At 53.4% G+C, this 16,831-nt stretch overlaps 1 protein-coding gene across 4 annotated transcripts; it reads right to left on the bottom strand.

Annotated features, from left to right (window-relative positions):
* Positions 1 to 29: 29 nt before the first annotated feature.
* Positions 30 to 15,166, bottom strand: HROB (homologous recombination factor with OB-fold). 4 transcript variants are annotated; one of them, XM_006125720.5, is made up of 10 exons: positions 14,437 to 14,679; positions 14,303 to 14,353; positions 12,544 to 13,680; positions 10,056 to 10,139; positions 8,173 to 8,313; positions 5,802 to 5,910; positions 4,887 to 4,972; positions 3,033 to 3,191; positions 2,519 to 2,741; positions 33 to 2,083 (listed from the first exon to the last, which is right to left on the bottom strand). In XM_006125720.5, the coding sequence occupies exons 1-10, from the start codon at positions 14,563 to 14,565 to the stop codon at positions 2,010 to 2,012; spliced, it is 2,193 nt and encodes a 730-aa protein (XP_006125782.3). In that variant the 5' UTR covers positions 14,566 to 14,679; the 3' UTR covers positions 33 to 2,009. The 4 variants fall into 4 exon arrangements, with proteins under 4 accessions (XP_089630095.1, XP_006125782.3, XP_089630094.1 ...); XM_089773968.1 differs by lacking the exon at positions 14,437 to 14,679 and adding an exon at positions 15,027 to 15,166 and having other exon boundaries at positions 35 to 2,083; XM_089773970.1 differs by lacking the exon at positions 14,437 to 14,679 and adding an exon at positions 15,053 to 15,147 and having other exon boundaries at positions 37 to 2,083.
* Positions 15,167 to 16,831: the final 1,665 nt, after the last annotated feature.

The following is a 16,831-nucleotide window of genomic DNA, read 5'->3' as shown; positions in this document are numbered from 1 at the left end:
CAGGGAGAGCTCAGTTCCACGCGTGGGAAGCTTCTGGTGGGGCCGGCAAAGGGGCAAGACTTCAGAGGCAAGTGACAGAAATGAACTTGTGCCTTTGGCACACCAGAGCCAGGCAGGGCTGCTGACTTGCGACGGCAGGCCGAGGGGAGGCAGGCCTATCGTCTCGGCTCAGTAATGCTGTAACCCAGCTCATGGGGGGTTACTGAGATGCAGCCCTAGTTCTATTCTCAGCTCTGTGGGGTGAGTTTTGGCACTGTCCTCTGGGCCTCAGTTTCACCACCTGTAACGTGGGGCTAACGATACTGTCCTTCTTCGTAAAGGGCTCTGAGGACTGCGAGCTGAGTATTAATACACTGTACAGGTGAAAAATGCTTGCTACTAATGAGACGTGCTAGGCCGTGGAAGAGGAAGCAGTGGAAAGTAAATAGCTCAGGGTGCTTTCAGGCAGGATAAAGCTTTGGAGAATGCATTGGGTAGAACAAACCTACAGCAGCTAAGGGGGAATTTCTTGGCAGATATGCAGCGTTAACTATTTCTTGGCTCTTGAGTGGGGAGCAGGGCTGTCCCTACCTACACCCCACAGCACAATGGGGATGAGTCCGCAAGGGGGGTGGGAAGGACCTGTAACATTGAGTGCACTCATCACCCCTGTTATGGGATGAAAGGTGTAATGCTGGGCGAGGAATGCTGCCTCCCTTTCCTTGCCTAACCGCACCGCAGCCCCCAGGCACCTGCTGTAGTTACTTTGTCTTGACTCAGGGCCCAGTTCTGAGTGGTGCCGACAAACAACAGACTTAGGCCCTGAGGCCTTCTCAATATCAGCTCTCCGGAGACAGGAATTGCTCCGTCTCCTAGCTGGGCAGTGTCCTCCAACTGCCCCAGCTGAGACCAAACTCAGAATAGAAGAGCGCAGAATTCAGGCTGGAGAATTTGTACCCTGGATGACTCCTGTGAAGGGAAAACACCGTCTGCTCACTATTAGGGATGGTGCCTTCTGCATCACCTTGAGAGATTTGATTTTCTTTTATAACACAAGCGCATCTCTCGAAGATCAGAGCCTGGGAAGCTTCCCCAGAACAGCGCTAGATCAGCAGGGAGCCAGGCAGTTGGTAAAAGTTTGGCCCGGACATGAGTGCAGCCGTCACCATCTCAAGCACAGCGTAGGGATTCCGGCTGGCCCTGGCTGCCATCCCAGTGCCCAGCTGAGAACGACGCCCACACAGCTGCACTGGACACAAGCCTTTGTCTGTGGGGAGCCGCGGGCCTGTTCCTGAAAAGGTACTGAGCTCCCTTTGATACTCAGTGACTCGGATGGGAGTTTCGGTTGCTCTGCGGGGGCGAGGATCGGACTCCAATATCCAGGACTCTGTCGCCCTCATCAGCAGCTCCTCTCCTGTCGCAGGCTGGATCACGCAGCCCTTGCCTGTGTCAGTCCCCAGTGAGGCCAACAGGCACGTTGCAGGAGCGAGCCAGCCAGCTTCAAGGAAATGCTTTAGAAGGAGACAAACTCCAGTTTAACACAAGCCTCCGCGGCTCCCCACACAGCCCCATGCTCCCCCGGCGAGGAGACAGGCTGGCTCTGCAGGAAATCAAAGTGGAGGAGGCTGGGCAGCCAAAGAAAGAGCGTCACACGTTAAAGTCCCAAACACCCATTTAATGCAGGACTCGGCTACTGGAGGGGAAAGCTGTGTCACTCGCAGGTAGCGACCCCTCAAGGGCTCCATGCACAGACTACGAGGCTGCTGCTGCCCAAGGTAGCAAGGCAGGCATCGTTCCCTGTCAGGGCTGCCGGCATCGCCCCTTTTGCGAACGGGAGCCCCAGACTATCTGTCAGCAGGGTCCCGTCATCATGGCTCGCAGCCACAGAACGCACCTGCCGTTCAGAGCCCTGTGCAGACACAAGCGTCACCTCACTGGTCAGAGTCCTTGCTCTGCCGTGACACTGGGGTTCTGCCGCTGGCTGAGCATCCATCTGGGGGAATCAGCGCCTCGCCGGCACTCCAGAGAGGTCACCAGCTGCTCTCCATGCCCGAAGCAGAGAAGAAGTCCTCCGGCAACTGTCCTAGGAGCCCGTCCAGGTCATCTGCGCAGATGGGAGAATAGGGGCTCAAGTCCGTTTCTCCCACCTCCTCTGAAAGTTGCCCATTTAATCCCCGGGGGCATCTAGTCCCTGTTACTGGGGGATTAAACCTTTTGCCCCAGGAGTTAAAGTGCCAAATATATGAGCCCACCTCTCTGTAAGGATTAAACACATTTGGGAAAGGGGAAAATAAAAGATGACACTAAGGGAACCAGCTAACATCTCTTCCATGACTTCCTACCAATGGTAGCTGTGACCCCAATACGACAGGACCAGCAGAAGGCATCTGGCTAGTTGGGGGGTGGGCCAGATTCTTGAGTACCTGGAACCCGCCACCGGAATCAAAGTTTCCAAGAGAGCTCAGCTCCCCCACGCACCCAACAAGCGGAGCTCTGTGGGGCACAAGGCCCATACCATCTGCAGCAGAATCTGCCTTACCCATGTCACAGGCTTCAACCCCCAGGGGCTCCTTTTGGGAAGGTCTGTTTGACCCTGCTTCGCTTGTTCCATGGCTCCCCAGCAGCAGTCGCCTCCCAGGCGATGGGTCTGTACTCCACCTGCTGTTTCCGTCCCTCCTGGAGCACCTCATATCCCCAGGGGTGGTCCTGACCCCGGGAGCATTCGCGGGAAAGTCCTGCTGGACTTCAGCTGGGCTTTGGACCTACAAAAAGCCAGACACAGCTGAGATGCTCTGAGCTTTCCCTTTGTTTGCTCTCAGCACCACAGCGTGAGACCCTCACTTCCTGAAGTCTCCCTATTCCCCCACACTACCTTCAAAATAGCCTCCTCCAGGAACCAGGCAGTTCCTCCTGAGTCCATAACAACCCTTAGCCAGGCTCGGCTTCTTAGCAGAGCACTCCTAGCCCTGGCCAGGCTGGCCCCATAGCACACAGGAGACCACCCCCCCATCCCTGCCATCTAGCACGGCTCTCTGCTCCGCATTGCGCTGTACCTCTAAGGACACAGGCATTGGCCTGTCGCCCATCTCCCCATGCTCCTGTGAAGGCTGCAGAGGGCTCCCGTCCCTGGACTCCGGCAGGTAAATCTTCACCAGGTTGTTGGGGGTCACGTTGAGGTAGTGATTGCGGTGGGACGGGGAAAACACGCCCACCTGCAATGAGAGCGAAAGGCCACTCGCCTATACGCAGGCTACTCTGCTGGTTCCCAGTGGCTCACCCCATGAGAGGCAACGGGCAGGTGCCACTGGAAGACTCAGCAGCTCCCGAGTGCTGTGCAAGCGCCAGGCCTCACCAGCCTCCGTGACAGCTGACTGGCAGTGCCAGAGACCGCTACTCCAAATCCAAAGCAGGGGCAGTGTGGGACACGTCCCCACCCCCTTGGGACAGCCGGGTGAGTTCAGGCTCCACGGCCCATTCAGTCACTGGCCTCGGAGGCCAGCCAACCCCCACGGCGGAAAACCTGGGTCAATTGTTCATTGCCTACAGGATGGCTGCCCAGTAGGAAAAGACCAAGAGCTCTCCCTGCCTATCCCACTCATAGAATCTAGAACTGGACGGGACCTCCAGGGGTCAGCCAGTCCAGTCCCCCGCCCTCACGGCAGAACCAAGCACCATTTAGACCATCCTTGACAGGTGTGTGTCTAACCCAGGCCTGGGCAAAATACAGCCGAGCAAGCCAGTGGATCTGGCTTATGGAGGCAGCAGGGAGCCCCAGGCTGACAGGCCCCGTTTCTGTTTCAAAACTGCAGGGGAGGGAGGAAAGCTTCAGGAGCTGCTCCTGCCCCCAGCACAATCCCACTGGCCGGTTTCTGGCCAGAAACTGGCCAATGGGAGCTGCTTGTTTGAATAACAAGCAGCCAAGAAGAACCACACCCCCTCTCTTCTGTGCATTTATTCACACAAGCACAAGGCTGGGCAGGCAAGTGTGCTGTCTGGGAAATGTTTTAAACTCTGCAAGCCTTAGTTCTGCAGGCAGGTGGGTTTGGCTGCTGGCTGGTAAGTCTCCTGGCCAGAGCCTGCCTCTGGCACCCCAGCCCCTCCCTTACCCAAACCCTCTGCCCCCCTCTTGTACACATACCACCCACCCAGATCTGGCACCCCAATCTCCTGCCCCAGATCACAATCCCCTCCTACCCTAGGTCACATCCCAAATCCCTGCACTCCAGTCCCCTGCCCTAGGTCACAACCACCTCCTCTTCATCCAAACTCCCTCTCAGACTCCATTCTCCCTCCTGCACCCCCATCCCTTACCCCAAGCTCCCTTCTGCACTCAATCTCCATCCCAGACCCTGCACCTCCTCCATTCGTATCATGGAAGAGTGCGGCCCTTGACCACTTTCCAAAATCTTGGAGTCCCCCCCACTCTGTCCAAAATTATTGCCCATCCCTGGTCTATCCTGCTCTTAAATCTCCAATGATGGAGATTCCTCAACCTCCCTTGGCAATTTATTCCAGTGTTTAACGTACGAACGGCCATACCGGCTCAGACCACAGGTCCATCTAGCCCAGTATCCTGTCTGCCAATAGTGGCCAGTGCCAGGTGCCCCAGAGGCAGTGAACAGAACAAGGAATCAAGTGATCCCTCCTGTCTCCCATTTCCAGCCTCTGACAAACAGAGGCTAGGGACACCATTCCTACCCATACAAGCAGGAAGAGACACCTGGGGCTGGATGCAAATCAGTGACCTAGCAGCACATGGATCTGCGGGCTCCTTATTAAATCCACATCCCCAGAACTGGATGCTTTTAGGACTTCCTGTTGCAAGAAGGGTCTCTCTCCAGAAACAAAACATACCCGAGAGTCCTTCAGTACCCAACCCTGGCCCTGATCTCTGTTGCTGGAGGTACCTGCTTTAAGAGAAGCACCGACCCAGGCCTCAGATCACTCTGTCTCTCCTCCAGCAGCAGGCGGTGCACTGTCCCCTGCATCTCTCCTGTGGACAGGACAGAGAACCCATCAGCAACACAGGGCAGATGCGGTCAGCCCAACACCGAGCAGTGCTACGCTGTGGCACAATGCACTGCAGCAGCCATTACGCATGGGCCAAGCCAGGCTGTCTCCAAGAGGGAGGGCCAGCAAGCCACCTGGGAAGGAGATCAGGACAAGAGGGCAAGCTACAAGGCTGCTTATTCAACGCGCCTCATCTTGCTGTTTCCAGCCCAGCTTCCTGGAAGGGAGGAGGCCTCTTGTGGCTACACTGCCAGGCTCAGTCCTGTACTGGCCCCTGGAAGATGGGGCGTAGCTGATCACATCCCTCTCTGAGGTCCAATGAGGGGCTCCTCTCTCCACACAGCGTGGAGAGGCCTGTTCTCAGCTAACAGCAGGCCAGAGGTAGATGGGACCAGCGAGTCTCACGTTTGAGAGATGGCAGCTGATTGCTGCAGGCAGCAGAAAGGAACCAAACCCACCTACATACACTGTGTGTGTGTGTATTTTACAGCTAGAAATAAAAAACACAGGCCACAGCTAGAGGCAGAGGCTATAGAGGTGATGGGCCACTGATCAGGTGAACACGACATGCCTCATCTGTGTGGTCCAGAAGAGCAGGGGGCACCAAGGTGATGGAGGCAGAGGAGACCAAGGGAGGCCCCAAGGGCACAGAGAAAGCCAGCAGGCAGGCACTACACATATTTTCAGAGAAACTAGATCTTTGTACTTGAAAGCAAGCCAGCTGTTAGCTGCTGATTATAGTTCCGCTGGTCACTGGCCCTGCTCACCTGCCTCAGTGACCCTCACCCCAAAGGGTTAACCTCCTCCCTTACCGGTAGGGTCCTTGAACACGACGCCAGCATCCACGTTGGTGCGTGTCAGCGTCTTGATCATCACTGCCATGCTGGGGACCCTGTTCTTTGGGAGCTGCTTCAGCGCTGCCTGTACAGGGGACAGAGAGCGCCACTGCCGAGCAGAGAAAGGGTCGCCTGGTGCTGGAGGGCCTGACCCGGGACTCAGGAGACCATGGTCCAATTCCAGCCTCCGTTACATATCTACCCCTCCCCTTGGGCAAGTTGCTTTCCTTCCCTGTACCCATGTCCCACCGCTGTCACACAGGGATCATTTGGTCTTGTCTAGACAGACTGGAAGATCTTCGGGGCAGGGGCTGTCTCACCGTGTGCATGGTCAGCACTAGGGATATGAACGTGTACCCGGTTACACACAGTCGTGTCCCCTCCCTCCCCCTCACCGCTGTTGCCTCTGTATCAAAGGCACCAGCAGGGGGGGAAGGAAGTTGGGAGCTGCTACATGTGGGGAGCTGGCTTTTACATGTGTGCCAGCTCCCGTGGAGAGAGGGAGGAAGGGGAGGCAGCTCCCATGTAACTGCTGAAATTTTCAGTTTGTCTAAATAAATGCATTTTAACATCCCTAGTTAGCCCCCAGCCCAATGCAACCCCAACACCCACTGGGGCTGGCAGGTGCCACATACACCAGTTACTGCAATAAATCAAGTTTTGATCCAGGGGTGTCTACTCTTCTCAGCCTGAGGACCGTCTGTGTCCTTTGTAGCCTCTTGTCATCTGCAGCAGACACCAAGAGGACAAGAGGCTATAAAGGACACAGACGGTCCTCAGGCTGAGAAGAGTAGACACCCCGGATCAAAACTTATTAGCAGCCTTCAACTTCTATGCTCCAGCCTATGCCTCCCTGAGCATGTGCGCACAAATGGAGGGAGGATAGCATTAATGCCCTCTGGTGTGAGTGGCTTTTTATAATCCAGGGTATTTGCAACGTGGCTAGCGGGTGTCTATTTGTATGAAAAAGAAACATGGGCTGCTTTGATCTCCCAATTAATTTGATCTGGGCTAAATTATTTTCAACACCCCCTTTCTCCTCCCACACAACTTCCCCCTCTTAGCCCAACTGTAGGGGGCAGGGATTGCTCAGTGGTTTGAGCACTGGCCTACTAAACCCAGAGTTGAGAGTTCAGTCCTTGAGGGGGCCATTTAGGGATCTATGGCAAATCTGTCAGGGATGGTACTTGGCCTTGCTACAAGGGCAGGGGACTGGACTCAACCTCTCAAGGTCCCTTCCAGCTCCATGAGATAGGTATACCTCTATATATAATATAATATAATAATTCCATTACTGGCTCTAGACACCCCATTGCACTGTAAATGGGCCAAAAATTCCAAAGGAGGCGGAAGAAAAAAGGACCCAGGTACAGGCAAAAGTGTTGCTACTGGACAAACAAGATCAAATGACTTATTTTAATCAAAGCCTTTGCAATGAACTTGGTCTGAGTCAGAGAGCAGCTCAGAAGTCCTGTGACAGGCACTCATGGTTGGCCAAGCTGAATGCTGCAATGAGACTCAACTACCTGCAGGTGTTGAGTTCTGGATGATCATTCACTAGATAGAACCACCTGTGTGAATTCTGGATGATCACTCACTAGATAGAAGCACCTGTGCCTACTGGAAAGCGGTCAACCAAGCAGAGTCACCTGGTTCTAGCAGACACCTGGGCGTACGGGGCACCATGCCAATGTATGCCCAAGAGAGAACTGACTACTGTTTAACGGTTCTGACAATAAAAGTGCCATATATGGCTATCCACATAATAAAGTATTTAGGGCATGAGCCTTAAACAGCCATCTTTAAGACACTAGCTTGTGCTGGGAGACAATTTCCACGGGTCAGTGCATTTTGGAGAATGGGATAATTTATCCTGGGACTCCATGCGCTAGAGAGCACAGGATCTAGCTCCCTGTGGTGGCAGCAGGGACATGACCGTGACTGAGAAAATGGGGTTCCCGAACATGCTTTTAATTGACTGCTAAACTGAAGCCAGATTAGCTTTGAGTTCTTGTGGCCAAGGCACATGAGCCAATGGAGTTCTCATCTCACGTCGCACTGGCTGTTTCACAAAACCAGCACTAGAAGTTCCTTGCCTCCTAGTGACAACTGGAAACTGCCAGCTAACCGCTGCTTCAGACAAATCTTACCAGGCACATCTGCCCTCCCCAGAGAAGGCAGTCGCAGGTGGGTTGCATCTCGTTGGACCTGAACTACATGGCTAAGGAAGCCAAGACTATCAGGTGATGAGAGCGCCTGGGGAGATGCCAGCGCAGAGACAACACAAAGGAGTTGAACTCATCTTTCCGGGAAGTAGCTTTCACACTCCGCACAGGCCCCTCCTTACCTTCCGCAGCACCATGGCCACGCTGTACGTTCTGAGGAAACAGGAGGGGTCTCTCTCATCCAGCCGCAGCTCCCTTTTCATGGCAATCCAGGGACCTTTTCCAAAGTCCTCTTCTATTGGCTGCTGGGAACTCGGCAATTCCTGGAGTCACAGGATGGACATGGTCACTATATTCAAAATCAAATTAAAATGTATCTTGTACTAGCATCTCTTTGGCCATGCAGAGATAGAGCCTTCGCTCGAAGTGGTGCATTAGGAGAAGGCGAGCTGACCTCTCCACTGAATCAATGCGACTCACAAGCATTTTAAAATACCCCTACCTTTTGATTTGGGCTTGGTATTAAATCCTTAACATGTCAATTTCACAGAACATGCACAAAGCCAACCCAAAAATATTTCGACCAGTAAGAATCAAAAGTATAGATAGGCAAAGAGAACATGCTGCCCAATAACTTGGCTGAATCCTTGGATTCTGGCTTGGAATTAAGTTGGTTACAAACTGACTAGCAAATGAACAGTAAAACACAGGTACGATTTGTTGATTTAAGAATATTTATTTTCTACGTCTTGACATGAGATGTTGACAATGTGCATTATCTTATAAAGCTTTAACTTTTCAAATCTCAATGTCTAGGGTCATTAAATAGCTGTACAAACCCCCCCTTTCAGGAATTTCTCCACAGCTTTGGGAATTTAAACAGATGAAAGTCTAAAAAAAATGCTTTAAAACAATCAACATTGCTATTATGAGTCAGATTTATTAACAGATAGAGAGATCAAATTCTGCCAAGCCTACCCATATCTGAGGCCTGGTCTGCACTTAGAAGTTAGGCGGACATACCTACGTTAGTCAAGAGTGTGAAAAATCCAGGGATGCTGAATCTAACCCTGGAATAGACGATGCTACATTGACAAACAGAGCTTGTACCATCATCCAGGAAGACTGCACTCCTACACTGGTGGATTCCGACAGTGTAAAGCTGCATTAGTACTATAGGGTTATGCCAGTATAGCTATGGGGCTGTAGTTATGATTCCGTAGTCTCTGTAGCGTAGACGTACCTTGAGTAAGGCATTAGCACCAAACCGTTTGCTGGCCCATCATGGCTCAAATGCTCCAATAAGCCTTATAGGGCTTGCAACTGCACCTGGACACCAACCAGGATTACTCCCTGGGGAAATGATTCCACAACTGACAGTTCCTAGCTGGGGTCAGAACTGGACTAAGCACTGGAAGAAACAATCCTATGCTCCCTCCTGCCAGGGGACAGGCGAGATGACCCATTAGTCTGTATTTTCCAACTCATTTCTATGCTGGTCAATGGAGATAGCCCAGGCCAGAAATCCCTGCTCCACAACAACCTCTGAACTGTGAGAAAAGTTTGAATCCAGGTCTCTGACACTTCAGATCTGCCAGAAGGACCCCAAAGTACTATCATTCTGTGGGGTGGATGGACAATGCTGTGCCCCGAGGAGAACACAAATGGTCCATTAGCCTCCAGCTGCCACAAAATGCCCTTGTCGCAGGGATGATTAGCATGTAAGGAGCTCCTAGCAGAACATCTGACTGCAGCAGCTGTCAGCCAAGTAGTACTAGTCGCTTGGTCTGTACTCATGGACTATTTGCTGCCCAGATCCCTGGAGGGTTCTAAAGCTTTTGGGTCTCTCTGACTGTCTTTGCTAAGGTGCATTTCAACCAGCAATTCATAGGCAAATAAGAGCCTGAAGATGCTGCCTGATTAGAAACAGGTTTTGGTACCATGCCTCATGATGCTGTTGGATGCAGCCGGCAAGGAGCAGACTCACTCTGGGGTGCTGTGCCCAATTCTGATGCTGTTTTTGCCAGAGGTGCGTGCAATGGGGAATAGAGGAAAAGGGTATTACCTCTGTCCGAAGCTTTGCCAGGGCTCCATGGGCTGGAGTCTGAGGAGTAGAAATCAGGATTTCCTCCAGATTTTTCCCACCATCCTTAGGAGAGAGAAGCATCTGTTAATTGTAAGTACAGCTTCTCAGCTGGACAAGGCATGCGCTCAGGACATCTGAGGCATTTAACACCTTTCACAACTCTCTCAACAAATCTCTGGGGCCTCCAAAGCGATCCTTCAAAAAACAAAGAGGTTCTGCTACAAATCTTATTGAAAGAGCAACAGGCAGGGCTAGGGTTGGGGAGAGGCTGTGAGCCTGTCTTCCTAGACCAGGGAGCCAATACCAGTTTCTGACCAGTCTAACTGAAACTGGTCTCAGCTCTGATGCCTGCCTAGTTAGCCACAGTAAGCTCCTTCTATCTGAATGAGACCGGGATAAAAGCTGTGGGGACAAGAAAAGGATATGTTCCTACCAATAAGGCATTGATCATACCCCCCCCCCCCCCCACTCCCCATGTGACTTATTTGTGCGTGCACCTATACGTACCTCACAGAATAACTAGGGCAGGGATTCCCAACCTTTTTCGGTCCCCCTACCCCCTTAGCTTTTAGTAAATCTTCCCATACCCCCTATTCAATATGAAAGGAAATAAATTCTAGACTCCAGAATCCGCAACTTTTTTCACTACCACTACCACTTTTGAAATATTTCAATTAGGATAATCTAATTATTTACCAAATATTCCCTGTACCTGCTTGACAAGCTTCTCATACACCTTGGGGGTACGTGTACCCCAGGTTGGGAACCCCTGAATTACGGCTTCATAAAGGACAAAAAATAAGCGGCTACTGGAAAGGACTAAGGTGCAAGTTAGCATGGATCCAAATCTTGAAGGTTCAGATGAAACAGCACCAGATCTCAGCCACAACTGTTCCCCATATCAAACCAATCTCACTTTCACATCTGTTCTGCCCAAAGACTGTTTCACATAAAGACATAGTCATGTCTAGGGATGCTAATGATTAACTGGGACTGAGGAGCAGCCCCTCACCCGCAGTCCACCAACTGGGCATCACAGAATGGTTAACTGGTACTTGGGGAGCAGCCTGGTTGGGCTGGAGTGGCCTTCCCACCCACCCGCCCCCATTTAACCAGCTAACTAACTAAAATGGGATTTTACATCCCAGTCAGGTCTACTCGGGTTTTACAGAAAGTTGGGGAGAAACGTAGCCAGGACAGTACAAACATCTAAACATAGCTCCACTCTGAAAAGTGACTCAAACTGTTCCAGCGAGGTTCCCTGTTTTGTCCCCAAAAGACAGTTTTTTCTAAACGCCAATCTGCCAGATCCCCCTGTGATTTCAGTCAATGTTGGGTTCTTTCCTTCTCACTCATCAGCAGCAAAACCTTGCTTTCAGTGACACCGGTGCAACTCCACACTCTTAGGCTAGGTCTACACTATAGCCTTTTTTTGGAAAAAGCTATGCAAATTGCTGGCTGTTCCCCTTCGTCAGGGAGCAAGGGCAAAGTGCACTGTTTGCTACATTCCTCTCTGGGTGGGGAGCACAGGGGGCAAATGAACCTGGGCCATGGACATGCACTCCTCCCCTGGCTGTGCCTGCTGGCACCGCAGTGGCTGGAGAGGTGCTTCTCACCTGGCCCTCAGTGATTCCGTGAGAGGGCTGGGATAGTTCTCTTCCTCTGGGGCAGCCTGCCTACTGAACCCCTGAGCCTCACCCCAGAGTAAGGATTTAAATGAAGAAAAACAAAACTTATTCGCGTTAAGGACCTGAGCAACACTGGGTAAATCTAGTATCAAAAACAAGCCAAACATCTCTGTGCTTTAGTGACCCCAAGGGTTGTTACCCAGATCACATAGCAATCACCCTTTTTTACTACAGTATAACCCGCCCAGCTGACAGGCAGCCTGGACCATTCCCTACCTGCTTTCCCTCAAGAGCTCTCACCCAAAGATCCCATCCACTACAGAGTAGCACAGGACAGTAGGAACCACATACAGCATAGCAAAGCAAACAGTGAACACAATCTCCTCTACGTCACGCCCCCAAAGCAGTGTTCTTATCACCAGTGTTGTCCAGAGATTTCATATGCTCCTGAAATAGTCTCAATGTCAGGGATTCCTAGGACAAATCATACTGAGATACTACTACCCAGATGCTCACTGGTATTTAGACAGCTAACTCCCACTGAAATAGAAGGAAATTTGAGCTCCTAAATACCTCTCAGGATCTGGGCTTATGACTATGTAGCTGCCTTTCTGACCACCATGAAGATAGGAGGATGCAGGTAATACTCCCTGTGACCACCCATGCAGAAGGAAGTCCAGGGTAACAACATCCATTCCTTACTCACCCTGTGGCCAGAGGAGTGTGCTCTGTGTATGCATTGTAGCTGAAAGGCAACACACACAACTCTTGGTGTCAGGAACTCAAATATGTGGTTTCCCACTGAAAGATCAGCCACCTCCTCTGCAACAGTGTCCTACCTGATGAGGCAGAATCCCCGCTGGCCCTGGGAAGCGGCGAGTTTTCACCCGTGAAGAGGTCCAGCCAGCAGCCTTGGGCGTCTTGTTGGCCGCCGTGACCAGCTGCACAAGGTGATTGGTAACCACGGGGGTCTGCAGGGTCGCAGCAGCAGAATAGGGAGCCCTCGAGGAGGTGGAAATCGGTGACTCCACACAAGTCATCAAGGACCGTGGTCCTGTGGGGAGCCTAAGAGGTGGTTGCCATCTGCTGTTGGGCCCGGTGGGTGTGGAACCACCCTGACTGGGCATCTGTGGGGCTGGTGGCCTTGGATTGCCACTCCGTGGGGAGATGAGAGTTGGAGCCTTTACTGGAGTCACAGAAGGGCTGCCTGCTTCGGTTCCAGTCTGACCCCAAGCTGCTAGAAAAGGCCTTGGAGTGTGGCACCTAGGAGTGGAGATGGTGCCACAAGACACACCTGCAGGGCTGCCCTGTGGCACTGCATTCACCAAGGAACTACCTGGAGCCACTAGGCTAAACTGAGATGAGCAAGAACCTGCTGTGCTTGGCCTCAGCTTTAGTTTCAGAGCAGGGTCTGTCTGCTGGAATGGGGATGGAGTTTGTGTCCTGTCTGTCCCTGTCGAGATGGCCCGACTCCCCTCCTGCTGAGGAGAGACTGAGCCACCAGGGCTAGGAGTCACCATTGGATCTCCCATCCGAAGCTTTTTGAATGCTGTCTGACCACAGCTGTTTTCCTCCCTCCTGCACACCTGCACACTGAACTTCTCAGCCAGAGCAGGCCGGTTTGAAGTGTGCAGGCCTGGCACTGCCAACGTAGGGGTCATCTGGTTCTTTAAAGTCCTGAAGCCCACAGCTGGAGGATCCACAATCCGATTGTTCACCCCCGTGAGAGGCCTCAGGCCAGGTGTCGTGCTGGAAGAGCAATCAGCCCCCGTTTTCAGCTTGGGAAGGTTCTGCAGCCCAAAGACTGGGGACAGCATGTCGGTACTGGAAAGAGCGGGTAATTGGGACACGTCAGTTGGTGCGAGGGGGTTGCTTGGGTCTCTGGGCCCAGAGGAAGAGGGCCTCAAGCATCCTGAGTTCATAGGGACCGAATCCGAAAACTGGTTCTCTGCATCTTCCACAGCCAATAGGAAATCCTGCAAAAGCAGACAAGGCACCACAATCATCAAGCTTTCGTTACATGAAATGCTCAGGTGATTCAACTAACCTGGCCTTTAATTTAAGAAGCCAGTACAGCTATAAAGGCCCCAAGATAAGAGACTAGCAATTGCCAGCCCTGAACTAGGACCATAAAGCACAGACCAGTGAAAGTCTCACACAGGGTGGATACAATGACAATTATTGGGTCCATAATTTACACTCCTGTTCTCTCTTGCTATATCTAACTACTTACACGATTTGAGAGCTGGGAGATGTTTTGTCAGCATGTCCTTGGATAAGTGGTGGTATTATTAGCAGCCAGAAGTTTCATTTACTTATTTGTAAATCAAAGGAGAATCACAGAATCTACATAGCCCCATACTTCAGTTCAGTGAGGGGACATTGTCCCACCTACTCTACACTTTGCAGGTGAGTCTCTTGTGTAAACAGGGATTAAGCTGAAGTAGGAGACAAGACTTTTTGGGCCCAGTTCTCAGCTGGTGTAAATGGCTATGCCGCCCTTGAGGAGTCAGCCTAAGGACACATTAGCAGCCTCCTGCTCCACCCTCACTGGCTAGCTCTCACCTGGCCCACCACAGTCCACAGCCTTTTCCTTACCTCGTCTTCAAGCTCCGCTTCCACAGCAAACAGCTTCTGCAGCCCGCAAGCCTGGGACAGAACAAGAGAGACATCAGCTTTGTTTGCAAGTACATCTCAGCCGGCAGCCCCTCCTTCCCCATCTCTCACAACACCTGAATTGCCAGGTTGCTTTGCTCTTCTGGGCCTTTGACTTTGGGGTTTAAACACAACCAGACCGGTGGCAGGCCACAGACGCAGACATTCAGGTTTGCCAGGCAGGGCTTGGTCTCTTCCCCACCCATGGCTGGGGCCAATTTCCAGGCAAATGAAGGACCAGCAGGACTCGCCAGGTACAATTATGCACCTTGGGAGATACCAGCGGCTCATAGTCCTGCCAGGTCAAACCTGACCTGCAACACAGGAACAAAGCAGGGCCTTTGGGGGGGGGGGGGGGGCATAGCTCCCCAAAGGAACCAGCTGCTCCCCCCAGGGCCTACCCCTCGGGGGGGGCAAGGGGCACAGGCTCCTCCCACCCCCCCAGGGCCTACCCCTCGGGGGGGGGCAAGGGGAACAGGCTCCTCCCACCCCCCCAGGGCCTACCCCTCGGGGGGGGCAAGGGGAACAGGCTCCTCCCACCCCCCCAGGGCCTACCCCTCGGGGGGGGGACCAGCTCCCCCCACGGATTCCTGCCCCGGATACTCCTATGCCGGGGGGGGGGGTGGCCACCTTCACCCCCATTGCCCGGGAAGGGGGGGGGCGTTACCATGGCAGCCGCGCAGAGTCCCCTACCCGGCCGCGCGGCCTGAATCTCCCGCCGCCTTAAAGGGGAGGCGCCGCGGCCCGCGAGCGCGGGGGCGGGGACAGCGGCCGCCCCGCCCCCTCCCGCGGTCATTGGCCGTGCGTCCGTCCGCGCGCTGCTCTGCCCCGCCCCCGCCCGTCTGCCTGTCCGTGCGCGCGGTGCTCTGCGCCCCGCGCCCCCAGCTGTCCGGCTGCGCACCAATCCACGCACCCCCCGCCCGTCTGTCCGTCCATTCATCCACCAGTCTCTGTCTGTCCACCCATGTGTCCACCCACCCACCCACCCACCCATTTGTCTCTCCGGCCAGCTGTCCATCGCCTATTCCCCTGGCCATCCATCCACCCACCTGTCCACTTGCTCATCTGTCTACTAATTGTCCTCTGGATGGATCAGTGGAGTGGGGGTGCTGAGAGCCACTGAATCAAACTGTAAACCCTTTATAGGACAGAAAAAACTTCACCTCCAGCACCTATGCAATTTACCCCTCTACCCATCAGTCTGTCGAACTGTCCATCGCCTGCATGCAGATGTGCATCTGTCCATCCACCTGCATAAGTCTGTCCATCCTCTGATCTCTCCATGCCTATGCATGTCTGTCCATCTATCTAGTCACTCAGCTGCCCATCCAGCTGTCTACTCATCCCTCTGTCCTTTCTCCCAACCCTGCCAGTGACCTGTTACCAACCAGCTTCTTGCTGATGCTTGTCACAGCATCCCCTGAGCCCCTGCCACCAGCTGCTTCTCCCCACATCCCCTCTCCTGACACCTGATAAGGATCTAGCATGGCCACCCTCTCCTTTTGCCTTGAGCATCTGCAGTTCCCCTTCTCCTGGCATCGTGCTCCTGGGTGTGGGCTCTCTGGGACGTCTGGGCTTGCCTCTGTAACACCGTTGGCTCTACTCTCCCCAGGATCTTCAGCCAGGCCTGATTCTATGCCTGCAGCCCCCCGAGATATCTGATCCTGACACAGAGCTCCCTGACTCAAGGCCTCTGGCTCTGTGAGAGGGTCCTGGGTCCCTGCGTTCCTCCTGAACCTCTGCGCCTCCAAGTAGACAGCTGAGCTGGAGAGCTGCTACCCCACCCACCACATTGAGGGGTATCTGGCGAAAGTTGTCTGGGCTCTCTGGACCGCATGGGCTTCTTCGCCCCAGTCCATTGACTCTGCCTCTCTAGTCCCAGGGCAGGGGCTCAGCAGTCTGTATGCGCAGCTTCCATTCCCCCAGGAGAGGGTGCTAGCCCCCACTCACCTTCCCAACATCCTCAGGCCATGCCCCTGTGGGATGAACCCCAGCCCCTGTGACCCCAGCAGCTGCTGGAGTCACACCTCTCCAGGCCACCTAAAGAAGCAGGTGAATTAATTCTAATCAATTGTTGAAGTTCCCATCATTGTCACTAGATGCCACTGTCTGCCAAGGCACATCATGTGGCTGCTAGGCACACTTGCTTTGTCACACAGGATGTCACTTGCTCACACACACACCCAGAGCACACTCATAGCCTCACACACATAGAGGGCACAGGCACCCCCGTGTAGCGCTCTCGCACCAAGTATGTCATGCATACATCCAAACACCTGTGCACACACAGGTCGCCCCAGGTGTGTGGCGTGCACACACGGGCCATGCCATGTGTGTGGCGTGCACTCAGAGCACCACTGCAGCAGGTGTGTTGCACACACACACTCTTCACCTCTCATTACGCACCCTGCTCTCTCAGGCATGCTACATGATGCCCAGAACTGCTGCCCCCAGGTAGGTGGGCAGGAGCAA

Source organism: Pelodiscus sinensis, chromosome 29, assembly GCF_052426305.1.
Source record: "Pelodiscus sinensis isolate ZL-2025 chromosome 29, ASM5242630v1, whole genome shotgun sequence".
Lineage (NCBI taxonomy): Eukaryota > Metazoa > Chordata > Testudines > Trionychidae > Pelodiscus > Pelodiscus sinensis.
Note: the sequence above shows the minus strand (reverse complement) of the source record. Positions and strands in the feature narration are given on the sequence as shown.